At 41.6% G+C, this 15,139-nt stretch overlaps 1 protein-coding gene across 4 annotated transcripts in view; it reads left to right on the forward strand.

Annotated features, from left to right (window-relative positions):
• The window catches only part of plch2a (phospholipase C, eta 2a), a 155,159-nt gene that overhangs the window by 74,395 nt on the left and 65,625 nt on the right, over positions 1 to 15,139 (forward strand). For all 4 annotated transcript variants that reach the window (XM_072586297.1, XM_072586294.1, XM_072586295.1 and 1 more), the window contains 2 exons: positions 1,986 to 2,093; positions 11,567 to 11,725. In XM_072586297.1, coding sequence (XP_072442398.1) covers positions 1,986 to 2,093; positions 11,567 to 11,725 — 267 coding nt within the window. The remainder of the gene's footprint in view (positions 1 to 1,985; positions 2,094 to 11,566; positions 11,726 to 15,139) is intronic.

The raw sequence follows: 15,139 nt of genomic DNA on the forward strand, positions 1-15,139 counted from the left end.
ATGGACATTTTATACATAGCAGGTTCCAACAGCAGACAATAAAATGATGACCAGATTTTTATTGAGATAGTGTGCTGACCAGAAGATTAGGAAATCTCCAATTTCCAGATGATAATTATTGCAAAGTCTTTAAAACAAGCTTGAGGAAAAGTTTCTTTGCATGGAGAGTACTGAAAATAATGAAGTTCACTGCCACATAGAATGATTGAAGCAGAGAGTTTTGGTGCATTCGAAGGAAGGTTCGGGACATAAATGACGAAGAAACGGATTGGGGGAAACAAAGGCAAGATAGGACTGGGGGGAATCTCATGTAGAATATAGACTCTGGAACAGACCAGTTCGGCCAATTGCCCAGTTTCTGTGCTGTGAATTAGGTGTAACGTTCTCTTATTCTACCAGTGATAATCACCAGAATGAACCCCTTGTTATTGAAGCACAAATCAATGAAAGCAGTTGAATCCTTCGGTCTACCTGTCCCTCGATTCCACATATGACCCCAGTCTTACTCTCCGCTGATTTCTTCCACACTTCATTTCTTCCTTGATCATGAGGATCCTCGTGACTTCCTTACTTAAAATTCATCACCATGTGCTTTCTGAAGCTGTAATATCTGTTGTCTTATGCATGGCTGGCTATCAAATGATCTTGATGAGATGGAAATGAGAATGGAAGAGACAATGAGATGTCATCGAGGTTGACTGTTACTCTGTGTACCATTTCATCTGATCTAAATCAGGCAGCGCTGGAGAGATTGGGGACGCGTTGATTTATGCTCAAACCTCAGGGCTGATGTAAATTTTACACATAATGAAATTGATTCAGATAAAAAATTGGGTCACTTAAGCAATGTGATTTTTTTAAATAGAAACAAGGTGATTCTATTTGCCGACAATGAAACAACAGCTGTATGAATGCAATGAATCAGAACATGTGTTAATGAATTTATTTCTTTTCTAACAGTACGCTTTCCATCCACATTTCGTCCACTCTCTCTCTCCTGCCAACTCAGGGAGATGTCTCTCCTCAGGCGGTTTCTCAGGGTTAAACAATGATAGTGAGTCATATTCACCCTGCATTGGTTTTCAGCAAAGCACCACTCAGTCTAGGTATCAAATCAGGACCTTTTAAACTGTATTGGCCTTATTGCCTTTAGGCTAGATGTGGACATTGCTAAATCTGGAAGGACATTGCTGAAGGGTTCATATAATGGTAGAAAGCCAATATATTTGAATCTGTAAATGATGAAATTCAAAGTACTCTATGACATGGTGTTTCAGCCTATGGTGCACATCTTCTTACTTACAAGGTTACTCCCCACAGAGCCTTCTATCCCTGTTGACATGTCTTCGACCAACAATCACTGTAAGTGAAGCTGTCCCCATGATTTGTCCACATTCTCCACTTTCCAGGTCACTCCTACAATACAGAGTAGGGTTTCTGACAAATCAGGTTAGACTCAGAGGCTTCAGCTAAAGCTTCTAAAGTTTGTTTATGGCCATTGTGACTTAGTTAAATCTCTGATATTGTCCTCTCTTCCTGTGTCTCTCTCAATCTTTCCTATATCCTGTTCTCTCCACTTCATGTCCTTTCCTCTCTTCCCCTCTTTTCTATATCTATATTTCCTTCTTTTCTCACCCTCTCTCCTTCTTTTCCATCTCTCACACTTTTGCTTTCTTTCTCTCTCTCCCTCTTTCCCAGCTGTCATCTTTCAGCCTCTCCCTTTACCTCATTCCCAGCACTCTCCTTCACCCCATTCACACTTTCCCCTTCTTTTTCCCATCTTTCTCTTCCCCTTCCCAACTCTTTCTCTCTCCCTGTCTTTCTTATCTCTCTTCCACATCTCCATTGTTCTTTTGTAGCTATCTTCCATTTCTTTTGTTCTCATTCCTTTAATTCCTCTTCAACCTTTTTGTCCCTAACTCCATTTTCATTCTTTCCTTCCCGTTGCTCACTTATTTATCCATTTTCCTGGTTCTGTCTATTAGGGAAAGAAACTCCCTGCGAATATCAGTGATGATGCAGAAGAAGGTGAGGTGTCGGATGAAGACAGTGCCGATGAAATCGAGGATGACTGCAAGTTGATGAATGGAGATGTAAGTGGAAAATATAAACCGAGCTCTTGAAGCAGATGCCTCTGGGGGGAGTGGGTGTTGGGATGAAGAAAACTGCTTTAATTTTATCTGCAATCATTTGAAAGATAGGAATGGACGTTCGCTACCCCATTATGTAAAGACAAATGTAAAGACAAAAGACTGTAATTATCCGATCTTGCACAATCCTTTGTGATGTTTATTAACGGTTCAGATGCTTGTTGAAGCTGATGCGGGGGACGATGTAAAGATGTGGTGAAAAGAGGAGAAGGATTGTGAGTAGCACATGAGCAAATTGAAAGATAATTACACTTTTTTGTTAAATTCTCAATGTCATTGGGAACCCTTCCATAATTTCAAAGCTCCCTGTCAAGTTGATTTTCCTGGTTAGTGTAGAGGATCAGTGCATCTGAAAGAACTTAAATCCTCTCAGATAATGGGAAATGTCACAGCAAAAGGTTGAGAAGCCGTTTAAAACCAACTTAAACTCTGGTGGATCCAGCCAATGGAAGACAAGGCGATGCCATCATGAGATTCATTGAAGTAAACACCACGGTTTGATCTGATTTAACTAAAAATGAATATTCATCCTCAGGGTCCCTGTTAAAAATCATAAAGAGTGAAAAGGAGAGGAAAGGGGAACTTTGGTGAACTGGATCTTGACCTCTGACTCCTGGATTCAAATTCAATGCAGACTGATTAAATTCAGTTCATCTCCATGGCCACAGTGCTTGGTGTGCAACATAGGTTTGGGAAGACTTAGCTCAGTCCAAGATATTTTCGAATCAAACTATTCAGAGTTGTTATTGTACACATCCAGAGCAGGTGCGACGTCCAACCCAGGCCACCTGTTGGCTTAGCTCAGTCCTATTTGATCATGAGGTTGTAAAATAAACCTGCCTCTATTTCAGCATTAAGTTGGCAATCTAACCAGACAGAGTCTACAGAGCCACTAGTGTAAGAAATTAAGAATGATATATTGATGCAATATATTCTAGTTGAGGCTGAGGCATTTTATTGAGCTTTGGAGGTCATCTTGGCCTGCATTCGGCTGTGCCACATCTGCCCGTGGAGTGTTTGTTAGAGGCAGCTTTACATTTGTATGTAAAGAGGCAGCAAACGAACAGCATGTGGATCTACAACGATTCAAGAAGGCAGCTCACCCCAACCTTCTCAAGGACAACTCAGGATAGGCATTAAATGCTGGGCCCAGCCAGCCACACCCACATCCCATGGGTTGATATAAACATCCCAGGTGTGTTTCATAGGATAGTGTAGACACAGAGGGAACTTTGCTCTGGAACTAGCTCATGCTGTACCAGAGATGAAATTGTTTCTGTTTCCTAATTTGGAAACTGTGACATGTGTAAAATTAATTTTAAAAGTCTACTTCAGTGGAGTTAGACAATTGAAATGTCCTGTCTTTTTAATAAGAATATGATCATTAGATTCTCCTCTGCAGGAAATCCCTCCATGGGAAGGTATTCATCCTGTCTGTTGTCAAGAAGTCATATATGGGTCAGCTAGTCCTTCATTTCTGCCCTATCAGTTTCATTGGTCATCTCCATCCCCTGGGTTAAAGCTCCCTTGTCAGGGGATCCGAAAGAATTACATCTCAATCATTTTCTCTTCACCTTCTTTTAGCCTGAACTGTTGTTGGTTCTCAAACATTAGATGTATCTCTGTTAAGTGTTACAGTAAAGCCCTACAAATCCACGAGCTTCCAGCCTGCCAAACCTGCATCTCCAAATGAGCATATGACTGAAAGCTCATGATGAATGGATATTTAAGAACAAAAGCTGGTGTGGAAGAAATTTTACTGACTGAAGAGGCTCGACTTTAACGACATGGGGGACCCACAGTGATTTCTTTCTTGTATAGAATGAGTTCTTTTGGTTTCCCATTATACACAGTGCCTTTGTCTTGGAGTCTTTGTCAAAACTACCTCCTCCCATTCCAGCAATAAGAGCCATACGTCAGTGATTGCATCACTATATCTTATGATACCACAATATGGTGAAGTAAGACTTTTTATGGTCTTGTTCTTTTAGATTGATTTTTTTCTGTTTGGTTGTGAATAAGTTTTTTTTTCCCTAATCGCTCCATCTGGACTAAATTTTCCTCCAAAAGGTTGATTGAGTGTTTTGTTGAAGTATTTGTGTTTTCAGTGCATCAGTGATTGCAAAATGGATAAGTTACTCAGAAGATTGTCCCTTCCGCCATGAGCATTCACCAGAAAAGCATTCTGGTAAACTGCACCATGTTGTAAAAAGTAACAATATTCATGATGTCTTAAATTGAAGGCTTTGCCAAACATAACTTGCCAGAGAAAAGAGATTTGGCATTTCTGTCTAATTTATGACTTAATTGAAAGATAATTTTATTATGAGTCAGTGAATTGAAAAATCATGGATATAGCCTTGAACAAAACAACTCTTGTTGTGTTACTTACTGAAGATACAGCAAGAATTCCATATTGGTGTTTTAAAACAAATTTTACTTTTTTGTTATGTATGGACGATTACATTCCAACCTAATTCACTAAGGGTTAATGGACAAGCCCCAGTTATCATAATGAACATGGTTCAGGACTGATTTAAGAACCTAATCAACAGCTACAGAATGGAACCACTTTAGTTAATCCAGAACATGTGGGATGAATGATCAATTAATGAACAATCAACTACAACTCAGCATTTCCTCATGAAAATGATCTGAGAAGTATTTTCTATAGGCAGATCATAAACACAATAACGTAACTCACATTTAACCTCCAATCGCCATTAACTGCTTACTGGATTTCATATGGAATTCTAGATTTGTAAATCTAGAACCTTGATAATGATGGGAGGATGCCTATGCAGAATATTAATACTGACCTGCTTATGTGTTGTATATTTACTGTAACTGTATGTAATTTCCATGTTATTATGCTCCATAATTTCTCTGATTCTGTATCTCCATGTGTCTGCATTCTGTACTTATTGTCTTTTCTTCCTCCTCGATGGTGCATTCATATGAAGTGGAAGGTACTGTTGACTGAACTATCGCCATTACATCACTCTCTTCCTCTTCATTCCCTTTGACCACCTTCTCCTTTAGCGTAGCATCTGTGCTATGTTCAAAGGGAGTACTGAGGTGACCTGTGACTGGGTGTCTGAGTGTGTTACTAAAACCATATTGTGGGGGCAGTAGGGAGTGAGGGGGTGTAAAATCTTAACCTGGATGCAAGTACAAAAGTTAACCAGAGAGCCAAAGTGAATGATCCTTGGCTGACTAGGAGAAAGTGAGGACTGCAGATGCTGGAGATCAGAGCTGAAAATGTGTTGCTGGAAAAGCACAGCAGGTCAGGCAGCATCCAAGGAGCAGGAGAATCGATGTTTTGGGCATGAGCCCTTCATCAGGAATGAGGAGAGTGTGCCAAGCAGGCTAAGATAAAAAGTAGGGAGGAGGGACTTGGGGTAGGGGCGTTGGAAATGTGATAGGTGGAAGGAGGTTAAGGTGAGGGTGATAGGCCGGAGTGGGGTCGGGGCGGAGAGGTCAGGAAGAAGATTGCAGGTTAGGAAGGTGGTGCTGAGTTCAAGGGTTGGGACTGAGACAAGGCGGGAGGAGGGGAAATGAGGAAACTGGAGAAATCTGAGTTCATCCCTTGTGGTTGGAGGGTTCCTAGGCGGAAGATGAGGAGCTCTTCCTCCAGCTGTCGTGTCGCTATGGTCTGGCAACGTAGGAGTCCAAGAACCTACATGTCCTTGGTGGAGTGGGAGGGGGAGTTGAAGTGTGAGCCACAGGGTGGTTGGGTTGGTTGGTCCAGGTGTCCCAGAGGTGTTCTCTGAAACGTTCCGCAAGTAGGCGGCCTGTCTCCCCAATATAGAGGAGGCCACATCCAAGCATAGAAATGTACAGCATCTTTGGCTCAACTTGTCCATGCTGACCAAATAGCCTAAAGAAATCTAATCCTGTTTGCCAATATTTAGCCCATATATACCCATTTATATACCCATCCAGATGCCTTTTAAATGTTGCAATTGTACCAGCCTCCATCATTTCCTCTGGCAGCTCATTCCATACACGCACCACACTCTGCATGAAAAGTCACCCTTCAGGTTTCTTTTATGTTTCCCCCTCTCATCTTAAACCTATGCCCTCTAGTGTTGGACTCCCCTACCCTGGGGAAAATGCCTTGGGAATTCACCCTATCCATGCCCCTCATGATTTTATAAACCTCTATAAGGTCACCCCTCAGTGTCCAATGCTCCAGAGAAAGCAGCCCCAGTCTATTCAGCCTCTCCCTGTAGCTCAAATCCTCCAACCCTGGCAACATCCTTGTAGATCTTTTCTGAATCCTTTCAAGTTTCACAACGTCATTCCTGTAGCAAGGAGACCAGAATTACATGCAATATTCCAAAAGTGACCTAACCAATGTCCTTACAGCCTCAACCAGTTAATCTGGCTCAATACAAAACAGGTCTTCTGTCTTAGAGTGTGATGTCAGGGTGAGATTACATATTCAATAATAACATTGATAACTGTTCCATGATGGGCCTGGAGTCTCCAGGAGTTAAAGGTTTATCTCCAAAACACGATGTCCCTAACAACCAAAAGAAACCGATTAATTAATGATAAAAATGTTGGCTTTGGGAAAGGGAAAGCTATTTGACAGTCAGAATTCATCCAGTTGGGTCATAAAGAGTCTGTTTGTTTTCTGATTGGCTGCAGACAGGCAAGGTGCTCAACACATGTTGGGTGAGCTAAGGCAGGGTTGGGTCAGTCAGAGGAAGGAGGTCAGATACTGAAAGCTTCAAGCGTAGTCGGCTCGGGTTCAAGTTCAACCTGCTCCAAAGCTGTGTAATAACACCGCTGAACAGGTTGATTAGAAAATATCTATAAGCAGCCAGAGTTGCAACCCCTATGTACAAGAAACTAGTGCTGAGTCATAATTTAATGAGGGCCAGACAGTAAATCCCCCTTAATATCACAGTGAAGTGCTTTAGGTAAAGGAAGAACATTCATCCAGGGAAAGTGCTGAACCAATTATCCACCTGTGTGACCTATCAGAAACAATTGCAAAACTTCATCAAGCATGAATCACTTCAGAAGTGTGATTAGACATACCCATAATGTACAGCTGATGTTGCTGATATTCTGAATAAGTAAATGCCTGCGGAAACCTTTAGACAGTGTGTTTTTTGAAATGGCAGTGAGATCAGTTTCACTAGTAATTTGCAAATGTGAATGGGCTAGGTACATGACCGGGCACCATTTGTCTTTAATATTTTCTGCTAGTTTGTTCATTCCGGAGTAAAATCAGGAAGCCAGTAAACATCTGGAATTCTCTCTCCTAAAATGCTGTACATTTTGGGGGGTCATTGGAACCTTTCATTTGTTGGGAAAGAATATGGAGCAAAGACACGGAAAAGGGGTTGAGGGAGAGATTAGCCATGATCTAATTCAATGACAGAATAGGCTTAAAAGGCTGAAGGGCCTCCTGTTGTTTCAGTGATCCAGGAGCATTTTGTCTTGGCCAGCAAGGTAACCAAAGATCAATTTTGTCCTCTGTTTAATCCCATGGGACCCTCAATATTATTCTTCCCTGATGCAGTGGGCAGTGAGTTGGTTTCCCTATCTGGTTACCCCAGTGCTCCCAATGACAAACAGATTGTATCATCTTTTGTTGTGATGTCAATGTAGTGAAAAGTCTCATTCATTGTCTGTTGATGTCTCTCTCCATCAGATACAGGTACTGTCCAAGATATGTCTGCTTTTCTTAAGCAAGTTAAATGATTTGTTGTTTAGTATCTCCTGTCACCATCTCGAGACCCAGCCAATCCAATAAGATCTAACATCCAGTTATCTATCATCTAACTGTACAGAGGGTAGTCAATTGTTTAACCTTCAAATGGATGGTAGACATTCCAGCTGGTTTCAGGATTTACCTGTTAGGTAGTCAATCAACTTAAAAGTAAGTCTGGTGCAGTGTTGAAGCTAAGCCGTGGGATATTATTAACATGCTTCTGCAATCTTATAACGTCTCAGACATATATTTTAATTGCGTTATAACTAGACTCATATCGCTCTAATCTTTTCTACAACTGGACTGCTTGACTTTGGATTCCTGATGATTGGACGTTTTGGTTTCAGAGTTTAAGGTTGAGTTGTATGTATGTTTTGTGGATTTCCACTGTGTCTGCTGCCTGAGTCTTCTTTGGCAGGCAGCTTGTAATTCGTGGAGCACATCAGCAGATCACCAGCATGACCTTTTATCAATGAATGGGAAAGTTCCTTTAATTAAGGAGCCTTGTAACCTAACCCACCCAATTGTGAAGACTGAGATGGTTGGGTACAGTGCTGACTTTTAAACTCCAACCAATTGTATTCCGATTTGAGGTAAATTGAAGACTAAACGGTCTAAAACCGGGGGTCCACCCAATCCCTGAAGATTCTCACCCAGTGAGTTAAGTTTAAATATTAATACAGTTTTGGTAACAAAGGCAGCTATTTCTGTTGCACAAGTAAGCCAGTTGGACTTCAGGGAGTCATCATCCCATTGAATAAGACAACAAGATGATTATAATACATTCCTTGACAAACAACAAGTTATTCTCTGTTATGAATAGGACCAGTGATTTGAAAACAAACCAGATTTGAAAATTGACAACAGAGGGAGATGTAGAAATTTCATATTCAAAATAAAGATGCCTGCGGTTTCCAATTAGGGTTTAAAGTGACTGTTGATTTGTTTGTACATAGTTATAGTTAATCATGCTCATTTGGGACCACTTTTAGAATTTGACTCTATCAGGATTTTGATTCACAGAATCTCGTGCCCATCCCATGACTGTATATAACAGGTTGATACTGCAAGGTTACTCAGCATTCACCCAACCTTGAGTGTGAGGCATAGGCTGAATTTTCCCTTTGTTCACTACTGCTGTTGTAAAGCTGATAGAGTCTGCGGTTGTGAGACTTGTCAGACTGATGGAGTGTGTGGATTGTGAGACTGTTGGAGTGTGTGGGTTATGAGACTGTCAGACTGTTGGAGTGTGTGGTTTGTGAGACTGTCAGACTGTTGGAGTGTGTGGTTTGTGAGACTGTCAGACTGTTGGAGTGTGTGGCTATGAGACTGTCAGACTGTTGGAGTGTGTGGCTGTGAGACTGTCAGACTGTTGGAGTGTGTGGCTGTGAGACTGTCAGACTGTTGGAGTGTGTGGCTGTGAGACTGTTGGTGTGTGGCTGTGAGGCTGTTGGAGTGTGTGGGTTGTGAGGCTGTTGGAGTGTGTGGTTTGTGAGACTGTTGGAGTGTGTGGTTTTGTGAGACTGTTGGTGTGTGGCTGTGAGGCGGTTGTCAGAGATTGGCTGTGTAGTTGTTGTACATTGTAGTTGTTGTGACTGTGCAGAGGGGACAGGAGGAGCAGCAGAAAAGGTAGGAACGTTACCAGACAAAAGTGATGCTGGGGCTCAATGTGGAATCAGCTGTCACCCAGTTAGATTCACCCTCTCTAACAAGCCGGTAGTTCCTGGTGTCCTTGGCAGAACAGTAAAGGTTCCTGGAAGAGTACCAGGAGAAAACAATATCCCTGGTACACAAATGTAAAAATCTTAAAATAGATATTTCAGTACAACTTTCAAAGAGGGTCAATGTCAGCCTGGCTCATGTGGCTGTTAATAGATCGAACAATTTCACTCAGCTGCTGTACGGAGGTTTTAAACCATTGAACTCAAACGGTATACTCTTTTCACATTCCCAAAACACAACCCTCAGTGATGGAACTACATGATGAGAGGCAAACTCAGCACAGCATTTTATTACACCTGTCTTGGTACAGGAGAGGAAGTGAGTGACGGCAAAAATAATAGTGGGCTGAGGATCTGTATGAAGAGATGGAATACATTTTCATTACAGCAAATTGAATTCTCCTAGAATGCACTGTCAGTGGAAACACGTTCATCAGCAGCTTTCCAAAGGGAATCTAATTAATTCTTGCAAAGGAATCATTTGCAGGCCTATGGAGAAGGTGCTGGAGTGTTGGATTTGATTTGATTCGATTTAATATTGTCACATGTATCTCGGTGCAGTGAAATGTTTTGTTTTGTGTGCAGTATAGGCAGATCAAAGTGCATTAGGCTAATGGAAGAGAATGAGGAACACAATGTCATGGCTGCGGAGAAGGTGCACAGACTGCAAGATCAACACTGAATTTAAAATTTGACAGGTCCATTCAAAAGTCTAATAAAAGCGAAGAAGAAGCTGTTCTTGAATCTATTTCTATGTTTTTACAACTTTTGTATCTTCTGCTTGATGGAAGAGAGTATAACTGGGGTGGGAGGGGTCTTTGAGTATATTGGCTGCTTTCCTGAGACAGCAAGAAGTATAGATGAAGTCAATGGATGGAAGTTTGTCTTGTGTGATAGACCGGGCTGTGTTGGCGACCCTCTGTAGTGTCTTGTGGTCTTGGGAAAAGCAGTTGCCAAACCAGATTGGGATGCATCCAGATAGAATGTTTTCTATGATATATCTGTAAAAATTGGTAAGAGTCCTTGTAGTCATGCTGAATTTCCTTAGCTTCCATGGTTGCTTGGGGACTAGTTGAAGAACTCAAAGAGCCAGCACAGACAAAATAGCCCTTCTGTCCTGTAGAATCCTATGATTCCAAGTCTGTTTATATTCAAGAGGATAGACCGTTCAGGGTGAATGGTGGTGAATTAAAGACTACCTTTTTGAGTTGTGAGAGTCAATTTGTTTTTCAATCCAGTGGAGGCAGCTTGAGGAAAAGATGTTCCGGTCACAGGGAAGGTTTTCATCCACAATGTGATATTACTACATCAAAATACATGGTGACACAGTTGAACCTCCACATTATCCCATCCTTCCCACACCCTCCTAATCTACTGCCCATTGCCTGTTCAATTGTCCAGGGACTACATTTGGTTTGAGTGCGCAGAAGGCACAGCTCCTTCAGCCTGATACTAATCGAGCTGTTAGACAAAAAGTGAGATTGCTGAACTAAAAACCAACAATACTAGGAAACACTTTGCAGGTCAGGCATCCTCTGTGGAGAGGGAGAGAATGCAGGATTAACATTTTAGGTCAATAGCTTCATCGGAACTGATGAAGGATTTAGTTTATCATCCCCAAGGTCAGGATTTTCCTGTACTCGACATTGTAAGTTACAATTGAGGGAAGCATGGAGAGTTGCTTGATTATCTGTCCCATTTCCATTGTCCATTAGAGACTCCCATGGTTAACATGGGGGTTCTTCTGTGCATGGAACTCATCAATCTGCATGTCCATGCCATTCCATAATACAGTAGTTTATTACAGGACCTAAGAGATGTATGGAAAGTACCGTATAACTATTGCCCCCCTCCCCACCCCAAACTCTGTGCTTCCTTTCTCGATACATTTCCCTTGTGTCTTGTCCACTTCCTGGCAGGTGGGATGGCCTTAATGACGCTGCGTCTTATCTGTTTGTCAATAGGCGGTGGCCAACAGGAAACATGTGGAGAGTGTGGCTAAGAAGAAGCTCGATTCACTGCTAAAGGAATCGAAAATCAGAGACCGGGAAGATCCTGACAGCTTCAGCGTAAATGCCATCCCCCAAGCAGGGAAACTGTGTCAGAAGTCGGACTCAAAGAAGGTAACCCACCTCTCCCCCTACCCTTTTATCCCCCCCACCCCAACACCTCACATATGGCACCAGCCACGGGTACCTTAATTCTTTCAGTTTGACAGAAACACTCCTTGTCAGTCATGACTCAGTGCTAACCCCTGAGATTAGAAAATGATGGATTCACATCGGACATTTGAGCACAAACTCTTGGCAGTGTGTCCCAAGCCAATAATGATGGAGATGATGTCCTATCAAAGGGGCTGTCTTACAGCTTATTTTCCCACTCAGATGGATGTGGGAGATTCCATGACACAATTTCTATGAAGAGCTGGATGTATCTCTCCTGATGGTCTGCCCAGTCTTTACCATTCAATCGACATCACAAAAAACAGATTATCCAGACATTATCATATTGATCCTAGCAGGACCTTTCTGTGCAAAGTAGGTGCCATGTTTTCTACATTATAACACGGACTACACTTCATAAAGTACTTTATTGTCTGTAAAACACATTGGAATGATGTGCAAGTTGTTAAAGAAATGCAAGTCACTCTTTTGATTTCAGTTCCCAAAGTCCATTCACTTTAACACAGGATCTGTGAGTTGTCCCATCCTGAAATATTTCCCATTGGCATCTGAGGTGAATCCCAAACCAAGAGTGAGGTTAGGTGAGATTGGCTGTTAGGTGAGATTGGCTGTTAGGTGAGATTGTTTGTAAGCACTAGGACTAATCAGCAGAAACTCATACTTGGTGCAAAATACATGGTGTATTTCCATTGCCCTGTTTGTGTCACTGGCAATAATAAATTCAAGCACCACCTGCAGGAAATCTCATCTCTGACTGTTAGTAACAGCTTGCAAGCTTACAACCCTTTAAGATCTCTGTGTTCTTCCAATTCTGGCTTCTTATACACCTCTGTTTACTATCACTTTACCATTGGTGGATATGCCTAGCCTCTAAGGCTTTGAAATTCCTAGATTCCTTTCTGCCTGTCTCTCTCTTTCTTCTTCTTTAAAACCCTCTTTCAATCCTGCATTTTTCAACAAGCTTTAATTACCTATTTCTGAATGTTGCAATTGCTCCTGTAAAGTTCCTTGTGATAGTTTTTATTAAATAATAATTGCCAATAATATTATTCAATTGAAATGGGTCATTGGAAACTGTGAATATCATTGTAAATTCTGTCTGCATGTCAGATTGGCAGGAATAGCATAAAACACAAGAATGGGAAATACATTTGAGAGTTTTGCAGAAAAATCTTTTAAAGAAGCAACTGGGGAACAGGCTATTTCACGTCCAGCATTGTGTAACGAGACAGGGTTAATTATTAATCTTTTGGTTAAGGATACGCTGTGGATGAGCAATCATAATATAATAACATTTCATATCAAGTTTGTGAGTAACATGGTTCAGTCTGAAAAAATAATCAGTCAATTAAACAAAGTCAGTTGCAAAGACTTGAGAGACAAGTTAGTTAAGGTAGATTCGGAAATTATACTAAATTATATTAATGGCAACAAATAAGCATAGAAATAAACTATAAGTCTCAAAGTATATACATTTAGTATGAAAATTAATTTGGAATTTTGCTAAAGCATGGCTGACAAAAGAAGTTATAATACTGCTGATGCTGGAAATCCAAAACAAACACTAAAAATGCTAGAGAAACTCGGCAGCGTCTAAACTTCTCACAGTCAATACAATCCCTCTTCAGAACTTGAAATGGCATTGTTGGCAGATTTTACAATGGCATCCAGTAATTCTGGGGTTATGTGGATCTCCCTCACTGTGTCATGATTGTATCATAATGATTTAAGAATAAACTATTTCTATTGTATAACAACGGCAAAACAACAACTTGCTTTTACATTAGACAAGATGGTCAGAGGCATGTCATTAAGAAAGGATGGATACTAAATCAAAAAAGAGAGTACTATGAAATGGTCACCAAAACATTTGTTAAGGAGGTAGGTGTTGATGAGCCTCTGAAAGGAGAAGAGAGGTGAAAAGGTTCAGAGCTCAGTCCCAGAGTCTTAGTGTCTAGGCAGCTGAGTGCACAACCACCAATAGTGAAATGAAAGTAGTGACCGCGGGCATGAAGTAATTCTGAGATTGTATAGTTGGAGGAGATTACTGGATTAGGGAGGGATATAAAAGAATATAAATATTGTGGGATCAGGAACCATTGTAACTCAGTGAGGACAGGAATGTTGACACTGAGCATAATGTCCTGCAATACATGTGTGATTTAGTTGAGAAATTCCATTCCATTCACACAACAAAGCTGTAATAGTACTTCTTCTCTGTCTCGTATCAGTTGACTTACAGCAATGACTATGGGAACATGGAGGAAGAGCAGAAATAAGACTCAGAGGGGGATGTCCTTCTGAAATCGTGAACCCCGATGCTTGGATTAATATGGGGCAGGGGGAATATAATTGAATTGTCCAGTACACATCAGAGATGATTCCATGATTTGTGTTTTTTTTGAAGCCATCAGAGAGAGAGAGTGTGTGGTTTTTGTATATTTGACCAGTCCTGTATATATTGAGTAGTTATGGTCAGTCCCTGACTGTCCTGTACACATCAGAGATTGGGGAGTGGATTTGCCCTGTCTTGGAAATGTCAACGGTTTGATGGGGTGTGGTTATGTATTTGCCCTGTCCTATACATGTTGTATTGAGTTTGCTATACATGTTATGTTGGGTTTGTGTATTTACCCTGTCCTATTCATGTTGTATTGAGTTTGTGTATTGCTCTGTCCTGTACATGTTGAGGGGAGTTTGTGTATTGCCCTGTCCTGTGCATGTTGAGGGGAGTTTGTGGATTTGCCCTGTCCTGTGCATGTTGAGGGGAGTTTGTGTATTGCCCTGTCCTGTGCATGTTGAGGGGAGTTTGTGGATTTGCTCTGTCCTGTGCATGTTGAGGGGAGTTTGTGGATTTGCTCTGTCCTGTGCATGTTGAGGGGAGTTTGTGGATTTGCTCTGTCCTGTGCATGTTGAGGGGAGTTTGTGGATTTGCCCTGTCCTGTGCATGTTGAGGGGAGTTTGTGGATTTGCCCTGTCCTGTGCATGTTGAGGGGAGTTTGTGGATTTGCTCTGTCCTGTACATGTTGAGGGGAGTTTGTGGATTTGCTCTGTCCCGTACATGTTGAGGGGAGTTTGTGTATTTGCCCTGTCCTGTGCATGTTGAGGGGAGTTTGTGGATTTGCTCTGTCCCGTACATGTTGAGGGGAGTTTGTGTATTTGCTCTGTCCTGTGCATGTTGAGGGGAGTTTGTGGATTTGCTCTGTCCCGTACATGTTGAGGGGAGTTTGTGGATTTGCTCTGTCCCGTACATGTTGAGGGGAGTTTGTGGATTTGCTCTGTCCCGTACATGTTGAGGGGAGTTTGTGGATTTGCCCTGTCCTGTACATGTTGAGGGGAGTTTGTGGATTTGCT

The sequence above is a fragment of the Chiloscyllium punctatum genome, chromosome 16 (assembly GCF_047496795.1).
Source record: "Chiloscyllium punctatum isolate Juve2018m chromosome 16, sChiPun1.3, whole genome shotgun sequence".
In the NCBI taxonomy this organism is placed as follows: Eukaryota; Metazoa; Chordata; class Chondrichthyes; order Orectolobiformes; family Hemiscylliidae; genus Chiloscyllium; species Chiloscyllium punctatum.